The sequence below is a fragment of the Rhinoraja longicauda genome, chromosome 13 (genome assembly GCF_053455715.1).
Source record: "Rhinoraja longicauda isolate Sanriku21f chromosome 13, sRhiLon1.1, whole genome shotgun sequence".
NCBI classification, from domain to species: domain Eukaryota; kingdom Metazoa; phylum Chordata; class Chondrichthyes; order Rajiformes; family Arhynchobatidae; genus Rhinoraja; species Rhinoraja longicauda.
Window position 1 is genome coordinate 36,360,401 of NC_135965.1, and position 12,921 is coordinate 36,373,321.

The following is a 12,921-nucleotide window of genomic DNA, read 5'->3' on the forward strand; positions in this document are numbered from 1 at the left end:
TGTTGCTTTATTAAACTGAACATTGTCAGGAACATCCTGTTGCATCTGTGCAGTCCATCCTCTGATAATCAGTCTAAAGGCAATAAAATGGCAGATTTCAAAACCTGAAAGAAAACTTGTGAAAATATTCAGCAGGACCGGAAATACTCGGCATGCAAGATTGTTCTGATGTAAGACCGCCTTCTCCCATTGCAAGTGTTGGGTCCATGAAAATAAATGCATTCTGTTTGACCTGAAGAATGGAGAGTGTGATTGATCCTTTTCATGACACATATCTCCCACTAGATGCAACACAGCGACTCGTCAATATTGCTGTGAAAACTCATTATTTCGACTTATTTGAAATGCAAGGAGGCGCATAGGGACAACAATACCCTCAGTTTCCCCGCTGCACCCGGTACCTTCATGAGTTGGAAATTTATTTCTGTGTGTTGATCACCATAGGGTCAAACCCTGGAACTCAACCAATTGGTGCTGTGGGATGAGTTTAGTTTAGTTTAGATTATTGTCACATATCCCAAAATCCAGTGAAAAGCTTTTAGGTGCATTCCAGTCAAAGAAATGACTATACATAACTACAATCAAGCCGTCCACCGTGTAGAAATAAGGGATACAGGTACAACATTTAGTGAAAGATAAAGACTGATAAAGTCCGGTTAAAGATCATTCAAAAGTCTCCAATGGAGGGAGATGGGAGGTCAGGATCGTACTCCAGCTGCTGATAGGGTGGTTCAGTTGCCTGATAACAGCTGGGAAGAAACTGTCCCTGAATCTGAAGGTATTAGCTTTCAAACTGTACCTCTTGCCTGATGGGAGAGGAGAGAAGAGGGAGTGACCACAGTGAACCCCTAAACAATATACAATGAATCAAAAATGCTATAATGTCACATCCCATATGTGAATATTGAAGGAAATGTGCGCTCTTGTGAGTACTTTAAGGCCACATAATAAACAAAACATATTGAGCAGACAGTGGGTCCCACTTCCGCCGGTGGGAATGGGCACGTATATTTTTCACAACTTTCCCTGCGATGCCAGTTTTCTTTTCTACTTTCTTTGTCGAGAAAATGTAAATTGATCAGAACTTGTAACAATCCATCTTCCTTGTCACAGTTTAAGGATAAGGGGGAAGTCTTTTAGGACCGAGATGAGAAAGTTTTTTTTCACACAGAGAGTGGTGAATCTGTGGAATTCTCTGCCACAGAAGGTAGTTGAGGCCAGTTCATTGGCTATATTTAAGAGGGAGTTAGATGTGGCCCTTGTGGCTAAAGGGATCAGGGGGTATGGAGAGAAGGCAGGTACGGGATACTGAGTTGGATGATCAGCCATGATCATATTGAATGGCGATGCAGGCTCGAAGGGCCGAATGGCCTACTCCTGCACCTATTTTCTATGTTTCTATGTTTCTATGTTTCTAATAAGCAGTTTGAATTTTCTTTGCTGATTTGCACAACTTGATTTTCTATAACAGAGTAAAAGTTGTGATAGCTAGTCAATGACTTCCTTTTTTACATAAACACAACTGTTAATTATGAGACAGCAAGGTGCGCCAGACATCCCAATAAGACGTCCTTCTTCCTGTGCCTGATTGGCTACTTTGTACCGAAGTTACCATAACTCAGATGCATTACGGGGTGAGGTCTGGTCGGAATCACAGTTGTGGTGCGTGGCGTTTGAGGGTTCAGCGCAGAGTTAGGTCAACAACAAAAAAATTAAAAGCGGTTGCGGTTAATTATTAGCGTCAACAGCTTTCTAAAGCAGCGCCACAACTGGATGCCGATAAAAGCAAACAGCTCTTGACATACATTCTCCCAAACGTTTACCACTAATTCAGGGAATAAGCGAGTTCGGTATTCCGACTGAGCATGTGCAGGTCATAGGTCGTGAGGGCAAAGCATTGTCACCAGCTGATCTGCTGCATGTAAACAAACCTTTCTTTCATCCGTTTTTTCTCAGTTTTTCTCCGTATAGATAAGAAAATACTGTTTTCAAAACTTGGTGTATATATGGTTAATTAGTAAAAACTACGATGATTTGGTAGGTTTTTTTGCTTTCTGCTTCAGTGAGTGAGCAATATAGTGACTGAATTACAAGCATTTTTTATTGTTCTTTGTTTTGGTGGGGGGTGAAGAATGAAATGAAATGTATGCTTTCGATAACTATCAATAGACTTCTGAATGAGTCCTGCATGTGCATGTGTAAATAAAGTTGTGTAGTAAAAAACTTAGTCAATAGTCTCCTGACTAAACATGTCTATTCTGGTTTCCAGTTATAATCTTGTGATTGTATAGATTAGATCAATATACTTGCACCATTTTCCTTTGCATTGTAACTTGTGCCGGTATTTAATGGACATGCTTACAGGACCCTATTCGAATTAACATATGATTGACTCTGTTATTTATTTAGTTTTATATGTTGGATGTGCAAAGCCATGCGCAATTGTGCAATTTTGGGCTGCTCGGGTAGCACGTATCACCTGAGTAAGTGGATGCAGAATGTGTGTGACAGCCACAACTGTAATTTTGGAACGGGAAACCGTTTCTGCCCACCTCCCTTCAAACTCTACCCATTTCCGACAGAGAAGAGGAATGTAGCAGCCCGATTGCATTGGACCAAACTGGTCATCCAAAAGGATGAGAAAGGCAAGAATTGGCAGCCTAACCCCAAAGGCACCGGCCGCATGTGCTGTAAGCACTTTGTGGACGGCGAGCAAACATCGCTCAATCTAGACCCGGTTCTGAATCTTGGTTATTTGTTATCAGACTCCCCAATGTCCCCACGTGCACTCCTTCACAGAGATGGAAAACCTTCAAATAAAAGAAAAAAATCGGTGATAGCAACACAAACCAATGTTTACCAACATGTTGACGATGGACCAGACAACAAGCGTTTACGAGCTTTTGTTGTAGATCACACATTCTGCAACATACTTAGGTGATACGTGCTAATCGAGCAGCCCAAAATTGCACAATTGCGCATGGCTTTGCACATCCAACATATAAAAACAAAATAAATAACAGTCAATCATATATTAATTTGTATAGGGTCCTGTAAGCAAGTCCATTAAATTACAAATGCAAAAGAAAATGGTGAAATTTATACAATCACAAGATTATAACAGAAAATTAGAATGTCAAATACTGATTAAAATGGTCCAATGTTATGGAAACCAGAATAGACATGTTTAGTCAGGAGACTATTGACTAAGTTTTTTACTACACATCTTTACTTACACATGCACATGCAGGACTCATTCAGAAGTCTATTGATAGTTATCAATAGCATACATTTCATTTCATTCTCCATGCCCCACCAAAACAAAGAACAATTAAAAATGCTTGTTATTCAGTCACTATATTGCTCTCACTGAAGCATAAAGCAAAAAAACCTACAAAATCATCATAATTTTTACTAATTAACCATGTATACACCAAATTAACAGTTTTGAAAACAGTATTTTCTTATCTATATGGAGAAAAACTGGAAAAAACGGATGAAACGAAGGTTTGGTTATACACAGATCAGCTGGTGACAATGCTTTGCCCCAGCGACCTATGACCTGCGCATGCTCATGCTCAATCGGAACACTGAACTTACTCCAGCATTTTGTGATACCTTTGTTTATTCAAAGAAACTCCTAAAGTATCAGATCTAAGGATTCTTCATGAACAAAGTTATATGGAACTGTCAAAGTGTTAGGAATGCAGTCAAAAAGCAACTTTAAGCACCCAAATAATAAAGTATTTTGACATCGCTAAGGGTTTTCAATTTTGTACAGCTGATAGAGAACAGAAAAAAATGATTATATGTTATATTTGTTCATGGAACATGGACATCACTGACAAAAGGACACAAAGGTTCACGAGATTGATCCCTGGGATGGTGGGACTGTCATATGAGGAAAGATTGAAAAGACTAGGCTTGTATTCACTAGAGTTTCGAAGGATGAGAGGGGATCTTATAGAGACATATAAAATTATAAAAGGACTGCATAAGCTAGATGCAGGAAAAATGTTCCCAATGTTGGGGGAGTCCAGAACCAGGGGCCACAGTCTTAGAATAAAGGGGAAGCCATTTAAAACTGAGGTGAGAAGGAACCTTTTCACCCAGAGAGTTGTGAATTTGTGGAATTCTCTGCCACAGAGGGCAGTGGAGGCCCAATCACTGGATGGATTTAAGAGTGAGTTAGATAGAGCTCTGGGGTCTAGTGGGCACAGGTTACTGATTGTGGATGATCAGCCATGATCACAATGAATGGCGGTGCTGGCTCAAAGGGCCGAATGGCCTCCTCCTGCACCTATTTTCTATGTTTTTATGTTTCTAAAATGCTGGAGTAACTCAGCAGGCAGGCAGCATCCCTGCAGGACATGGATAGGTGTCGTTTCGGGTGGAACTCGGGAGTGAAAGAGGAGTGGAATGTAAAACTAGAGCAAGGGTTCCCAACCTGGGGTAAAATTACCCCCAGGGGGTAGATTTTGCCTACCCAGGGGGTAAATCTGTTGATTCTGGATTTGTACATATTGACTGACTGTGTTTGGTTCTGGTATACCGGTATCTGTTCATCATTAGTTGTTCATAAATACGTGAAATAACATTGTTATGTGCTATTACTATTGTTATTTGAACTTAATAATAATGTTAAAAACAGTATTTTAAAATTTCCCCTTTGTCGTTTGCAGGTAGAAGTGCAAACTCAAATTACTGAACAAAACAGGGTGGGGATAAATTTACTTTCGAAAAGTTGCAAAGGGGTAAACGGGACGAAAAAGGTTCGGAACCCCTGAACTAGAGGGAGGGATGTAGGTGGAAAGGGATGGTGGTACAGGGAAAAAGGGGGGTGGGAAGGTGTGAGAAATGGGTGCGCGCTGGGGTGCAGGTTAGGGCAGAGGAATGAGAGGGGTGAAACAAAGGAGGTTCTTACCTAAAATTGGAGAATTTAATGTTCATACTGTTGGAACACATTGTAAGGTGTCCTGCTCCAGCACAACCTTATTGCAAGCTTGACACAAAATGCTGGAGTAACTCAGCGGGTCAGGCAGCATCTCGGGAGAGAAAGAATGGGTGACGCTTCGTGTCGAGACCCTTCCTCGGACTGATTCGAAGCGTCACCCATTCCTTCTCTCCCGAGATGCTGCCTGACTCACTGAGTTACTCCAGCATTTTGTGTCTACCTTCGATTTAAACCAGCATGGGCAGTTTTTTGTCCTACTTATTGCAAGCTTTATTTCTCCGCATAAATATATATTTCCAGCTCGAACCCAAGAGGGCGCTGATTGTCGTGAAACTCACTGGTTGTGCCTAGAAAGGCACATTGTTTATATTAAAAAAACCAAGTTGGAGAAGTGACGTTCATTTCCATTTATATAGACCGAGCCAATTTAAACATTTCGTCCCACAGGTAGCCAGGAACGCATTCTAGACCTGAGGCTTAATTTTAAAGCTTTAGCTTCTTTTCCCTCTCAATCACTGCAATCCCAGATCAAAAGTGTAAGTAGTGAATGCTTATTTGGAAATATTTTAAGTGCATAAGAAAGTTAGTACCAGTAAAAAAGTGATTGAATGTAAAAAATGTGCAGACCTTATGGAATATTTAATTTGTGACCAATACTAAATATTTGAAAATGTGCAGATTGGTTAGATGCTGAAACTGATATGAGATTTTGGTTTTTTTTACAGTCAAAATGAAGTGGTTTGTCGGTGTTGGGCTGTTTATACTTCTCACTTTGAGCATACTAACTGGTAGGTTTAATAACATTTATTTTTGAAGTAATTTTGTTTCATAATTGTTACAAAGACGATTTACATTATGATTTTATATTTATAAATATGTTAGATTATTCTTTGTATTAAATGTCAGTAATCTGGAAAATGTTGTGAAATGCTGTGCTGGCATTTCTCAAGGGAAGCAATTTATTTCAGGGCTATGAAAAGCCCTTTTGTGAGTTGTCCATCTCTGCATGCTGATCATTTCTCCATATATTTATTTTCAGATGCCAACGTGATCCGACAGCCTGACGGTAACAAATCTTATTTGCAATATAAGCCACCAGCACCGAAAATATAGAAAATGTTTATACTGGAATGTTTTTCCATGACAAATTTATAATTACATTTGCTGTTATTGCCAGTATAGAAATATAATATGGAAATAAATCTTTGATTTTTTTTGTGTTTTTGCATGAAAAGTAGATATAAAAATGTGAGGAAAAAAGTATATCCCAAAAGAAAATTTCAGGTCCTTTAAATAAATGCGTTAATCTTCAGAAGGAAACTTCCAACACGGTATTAATAACTAATAGATGATTGGTTTCTGTACATGATTTTATCAATATATCCCTGTTACATCTGTGTTATTAAAAAGGCACTTTATTAAGAGATACTTGTACCTATAGTGTATTTACAGTATTTCTTTTGTAATTAATACTATTAACTAATAAATAATAGGTATCCGTCTATGATTTTATTATCAATAAATTCTTGTGTTGAGTATAATAGAGCAGACATGTAGGAAACAAATAAGCAAGTGCACAATTTATTGCATTAGTCATTTTGGCCAACTTTTTTAGTTGAAATAACTGCTCAAGTTTTTTTTTTCCAGTAAGACTCCTTTAGAATATTAGCTTTGAATCCCAACCAAATGAGACCATCAAATATGGTATTTTTCCTAGGTTCTTATATGTAGGTAAAAAATATTAGTGGTAGGTTGGAGTCATTTAAGATTACCTATCTTCATTGGGACAAGTGAAAGAGTTATAAATGTTAATGAAACAGCAGTAAAATGCATTATATTAATTACTTACCAATATACAGGGTACTAATAATCTATTAATGATTAGTATCTCAACATGATTTTATTATCAATATAACCATTACATCTGTGTTGTTAAAAAGGTACTTTATAAAGAGATATTTGTACCTAGAGTGCATTTACAGAATTGTTATTGTGATTAATATGAAGGTACGGTATTAATTAACTGCTGAATTTGATTATTGTTGGTACTGCTGGTATTCAGGGATTAATGTGTATAGATTACAATTGCTTTATTGTTTCTGTAGTGCATGGAAGATATTATGAAATTATTTTTACTGACAAGCACAGGCATTGTATTTTGTGTTCAGAAGTGATCACATGTGGATTTTCATTCCTTACTTAGATCATCATGTGGAAAAACGAAGCCCTCCATACTGGCCTTACTCGACGACTGATTTCTGGAGATACGTGGAGTATTTCCGAAGCATTGGAGATTACGACCGAATCCAGCAGCTGGCCTACATTTTCTTTGCTCATTTCCCCATAGGGAATACTATGGGCTATGACACTCCGGAACAACAAGAAATACAAACTGAGGTTGCAAAGAAACCACACACAGAGTGAAAATGCAAGGAAACCCATTTGGTCCAACACAAAAATAAATAGAGTAGAGCGAACATCATTAGAATAAAATTACTTTAACATTATAATCCACCTTATCTATCTGTTGCTTGTATGTAGTGCCATAATTATATGAGTTATCCCTAACCACATTACAGAACACACCTGCACTGTACAAAATGTTTTCTTCATAGAATGCATCATTATTTTAACAAAAATGATTTATTTTAACTTTTGTAACTGAAATTGGTTTAATTTTTTAAAAATTGAGAATTGTAACATTATTAATTATTCAAAGGAACATTATTTCTTGTTCTCAACCTGAAATGTTACCCATTCCTTCTCTCCTGAGATGCTGCCTGACCCGCTGAGTTACTCCAGCATTTTGTGTCTACCTTTGATTTAAACCAGCATCTACAGTTTTTTTCCTACACATTATTTCTTGTCAAACGTGTAACTTCTTAAATTCAAAATCAATCAGTGTGCATACAGTGATTTCTTTCTACCTTGCTATAATAAAATATACATATCTAATGAATGAGTGTAACGTTGCATGTATGTAAACAGTAACATTATTTTTCACCTCTTTCAATTAAGGGATTTGGCACCTTTCACTACTTAGTATTTGGTAACTTCAGTTTGTTTTCCATGATGCATGGAATTAGACCATAATTATAAAATGGATAGATCAGTTGTGTACATTCGGAAAGGAAAACAATTCACAGCAGGAAAAGTACACATTTCTTAAAGCCTATTAACCAATCAACAAGGTATAATTTTACCAATGTATCATTCTCAATGTTAAATTGAAAAACATATTCTGTTCAGGGTAACACAGTATTGTAGTGGTAGCATTGCTGTCTTATTGCGCCAGAAACCCGGATTTGATCCTGACTACGGGTGCTGTCAGTGCGGAGTTTGCATGTTCGCCCTGTAACCATGTGGGTTTTCTCCAGGTGCTCCGATTTCCTCCCACATTCCAAAGACATGCAGGTTTGTAGGTTAATTGGCTTCTGGAAATTGAATGTGTAACGGATAGAACCAGTTTAGTGTACAGGTGATCGTTGGTCACCACAGACTCGGTGGGCTGAAGGGCCTGATTCCACGCTGTATCTCTAAAACTGAAGTTACAAAATATTTTAAATATGTATGCTTATTGGTCAAAGCCTGTTGCAAAGCAGCATAATGATGACATTGATGCAAAATCTCAACAACCTACACTGACCTTATACTGGTCTAAATTGAGGACTCCATTGATCTTACTTTCTCTGTCCTCATTTGAACTCCTTATTCACAATTTATGTTGTGGCAACCACAGTCACTATTACATCATTCCTTTTATTTAGATGATTGACTCATCGAATTCCCAGAGAGTGTCTACATATGTCATTTATATATTTAGAATACGTATATTTCTAAATGTTATCAAAAGGAATATATAAAAGGGGGAACTGTTGTCTTTCGTATGTAAAAAGTGCAAAAACTGAAATTTAGCCTGGAATTATTCATACACGTTGCCCAAGTATTTCCACTGGAGAATATAGTGCAAAAATTTGAAACAGAGGTGTAAATGTATTATGGCAAAATTCTTCGGGCTCTTCCAGCTCTTCCAGTACTGGGCTACTGCAAATTCAGTGGGTGTGCACTGAGTGGAAAGTAGGGCACTACAGGAACCTGCCTGATTTGGGAATTTGCAATAGGGAGAGCTTCCACCCATTCCTTCTGAAGCCAGTGCCATAGAAAAAAAACATGGATGGATGTGTTGGTCAATGAGTTTCCATGTTGATTTAAAGAAAGACTTATGACAGGCCAGTCTAGCCAAATGTACCTCGACCCACTCTTGAGAGGCCAGGGTTGAAGAAAACAGTGTAAGGCTGCAAAATTTGCCAGCAAATCAGTCAGCAAACATTATTAATCTGTCACCAGGACAGCAAAATTTGAAATAAAGACACAAGGTGCTGGCGTAACTCAGCGGGTGAGGCAGCATCTCGGGATCCTTCTTCAGACCTGCAAAGTCCCATTATCCATGTTCTCCAGAGATGCTCTTTGACCCACTGGGTTAACCCCACACTGTGTGCCTTTTTTGGTAAACCAGCATCTGCATTTCCTTGGGTCAGCAAAAGTGGAGTATGTTTCTAAACACATGTTGAGCAACACTAAAGATCCACCAGCATTTTTATTGATAACTGCATACATTTCATTGCATACATTTTGGTTACTTCCATATGGTTTTAATTAGCTGTTGATTCAAAAAAAATTGAGAACGTAAGGGAATTGGCTTGGCAGGTTCAGTAGGATTTTACCTGGCTTCCTTGTAAAAATAATTGTCCAGTGACATGGGTGCATGAGAGGATATCCCACTTGGACAACAGTGTGCCTCTTACAAAGGAGCAGAGAGGATAGCCTACAAAGAGGTGGGAAAGGTTTCTCAGGATGCCATGGTCACAGAGGCTCTTCAATGAGCAACTTTCAAACTTAAACCTCAGCATGTGCTGTTTGAATGAGCTGCTTTTCACAAGGACATTCCCTTTGAAAGCTACCACATCCCGATCACAACTCCACCCTCAGAACAAGGTGAGATGAGATGAGATTTGTTGGGGTCGCCCCCTAACTTCCAGGCAGTAACTGGAGCTCTTCTATCTCACAGTTTGCCACCCCACTACTGCATAAAGGAATTCACTGGCATTCACTATTCAAATATTTTGTTGTATTCTTGACATAAACCAGCAGGCTGAATTTGCTTGGGTCGCTGACTGCTTTTAGGTACAGGGCATCATTAATTGGGTGCACATCACTTTCTGGACAATGTGGTTTAACTCAGAGATGTGTTGTGACTGAAGAAATAATTCCAGCCCTGCAGTGCCCATCTCATTATGCAGATCCACACTTGGCATCTTCTTCTTTCGTATCCATCATCCATGTTCCAAATGTTACATCACTGTCATTGTCCGTCCTGAAAAGGGCGCAAGCTTCCGGCGACAATCAGTGGGAGCCTCACTTGTACAATAGATGATGGTCTTAGCGGAATTAGCTCAGGACACTTACAGTTTCCAGCCCCGCGACGTGGATGCTTCTGCTGCGGGGCCGGGGGCAGACATGATGCCCTCACAGTTGCCTGGGTCATTTACATTTGAACACCACGGGCAACCAAAGAATGGAAAACAAAGGTTTTCTGCTATATATAAGGTTCTATCACTCCATATTACCACAAATACTAAGGCAAGGTGAAATTATTTTTTTGCATACAGTTTAATAAATTATTACTATAGATAGCACAATCCCAGATTAAGAACAAAGTGGAGAGAAATAGCCCACTGAAACCATATATAAGAGTCACCAGGTTTGGTGCCATTTCCAAAGTCCAAGCTGCAGCTGGCCATAAAGGCCCGTTACAGCCATCTCTTCCATCCGGATTGACCACCGAACTGTCGTCCCTCTCCTCGCCCGGCCACCATTCAGCGTTTGTGCCCTGGTGACGCCTCCTGCAGCTGAACTTGAGGGTGCAGAATGTAAGACCCCAGTTCCTCTTTGTTCGTGCGTTTACCATCACCAACATCCTCCACCCTCCTTTCTGGTTCTCTGGTCATCGGGAGCAAGCAGGGGCCGGGCTCAGCGACTTCCCTCTCCAGGCTTGACGTTTAGTTTAGTTTAGTTTAGAGACACAGCGTGGAAACAGGCTCTTCGGCCCACCTAGTCTGTGCCGACCAGCGAGGCCCCTTCATTAATGCCATCTACACACTCTAGGGACAATTTACAATTATACCAAGCCAATTATACCAACCTACAAACCAGTACATCTTTGGAGTGTGGGAGGAAACCGGAGATCCCGGAGAAAACCGCACAGGTCATGGGGAGAACGTACAAACTCCATATAGACAAGCACCCGCAGTCAGCATTGAACCCGGGTCTCTGGTGCTGTAAGGCAGCAATTCTACTGCTGCGCCACCATGCCACTATCTTCAGATGGGTTTCCAGGTTCCATGGTGGGCGAGAGAGCCAGGGCTGGCGCGCAGCTCCACAGTCCTGGTGCCGCATGGTCTGACGGTCCTGACTCATCACTCATATAGCTAATTTCTCGTTGCCTGTGACTCACCATAAATGCAACGTTGCCACACATTTGCTCAAACACTGACTTCACTGTCGGGACTGCTCCAAAGAAACCCTGTTGTACTTGGCAGAGCACGTCTGAGGATATGTGGTGGATTCTTGTCTGCTGCAAAGTTTTGCCATTATGAGGCTCATTGCCAGGTGCATAATAGTCCACTGAGCAACAGGACAGGAAAGAGCAACCCCAGACAACCCATTTCCTGTTGGACTGACTACAAACAATTTATCTGACACCATTTATAGAACATAGAACAGTGCAGCACAGGTACAAGTCCTTCGGCCCACAGTGTCTGTACCGAACATGATGTCAAGGCCAACTCTTATCCATATCCCTCCATTCTCTGAATATCCATGTACCTATCCACCTTCTGTGTAAAAAACATGCACCATATATCTCCTTTAAAGTTTGCTGCTCTCACCGCAAAGATATGCCCTCTAGTATTTGATATTGCCATCCTGGGAAAAAAGGTTCTGACTGTCTAACCTATCTATGCCTCCTTTAACACACCTTTAATTCCTCATTCAACAAGTCTCACATCCTATTTCCCTCTGCTGCAAACATCACAGTGACTGCATGGACACAATGCAAAGGATGAAATCAATGAAAACATGAAACTAATTCATAAATCAAGATGGGCCAATATCCATACAAAAATCAATTATTAATCCTCTTGCATTCCCTTGTGTCTATTCTCTAGGTGCCTTTTGTCTTGAACCTAGTGATTGTGGCATGACTGGAGAAAGGCTGTTGATTTCAGAGGAGGCAGCAGTTGGTTTTAGAGGATGACTCTCGAAGGGTTGGTGGTGGATTACACCCTCGCGGAATAAGCAGTAACCGTCTGTTATGGTCGGCTACAGGCATCAGCAAGGTCACTGGTGAAACGGCAATGGTGAGATCATGATCTCTCATCCTGAGAGTGGCCAAGAGATTCATGCTCCAACAACTACTGCCTCTCCTTTTGATTTGACGTCTCAGGAACTGCACCCAATGATCAGATGACGGATTGCTGGATTGCTGTGACATGCTCCCAGCCCCTTTGGGCACTAATATCGAAGAGCTACAAAGGTAGAGGTTGAAGGACACAAGCTGTCTGTTTCCACCACAACAGCAATGTTCAATGGTTTCTGCTTGTGCTGCAATTGAGGCCGACCGACACATTGTACATCTGAGTTATGGTTGGCTCCACAAGGTTGCAAATGGAGTTGCCCAACATTTCCATGTTGGAAAGGATGGTCTCCATTTCTGAACTTAAGACAAGTAATAGACTCCTTGGCATTCTGTGCAAGTTTTTCAGCAGGCCTGGTAAAGCACTAAGTATTTTGTTTTGCATATCTGTTGGTTTTTATCTTGTGGGTTATCCTGTCAAAGTCCTCAACTAGGACACTGTAGACACCTGTACTATTCTTCTATCTACTCTTGTTCCCGGCCACTGCTGCCA

General features: G+C 40.2%; 1 protein-coding gene across 1 annotated transcript; it reads left to right on the forward strand.

Moving 5' to 3' along the window:
- Positions 1 to 5,375: 5,375 nt before the first annotated feature.
- otos (otospiralin) lies at positions 5,376 to 7,880 on the forward strand. Its single transcript, XM_078410000.1, has 4 exons — positions 5,376 to 5,490; positions 5,680 to 5,742; positions 5,994 to 6,020; positions 7,158 to 7,880. Exons 2-4 carry the CDS (start codon positions 5,685 to 5,687, stop codon positions 7,376 to 7,378), a joined length of 306 nt encoding a protein of 101 aa, XP_078266126.1. The 5' UTR covers positions 5,376 to 5,490; positions 5,680 to 5,684; the 3' UTR covers positions 7,379 to 7,880.
- Positions 7,881 to 12,921: the final 5,041 nt, after the last annotated feature.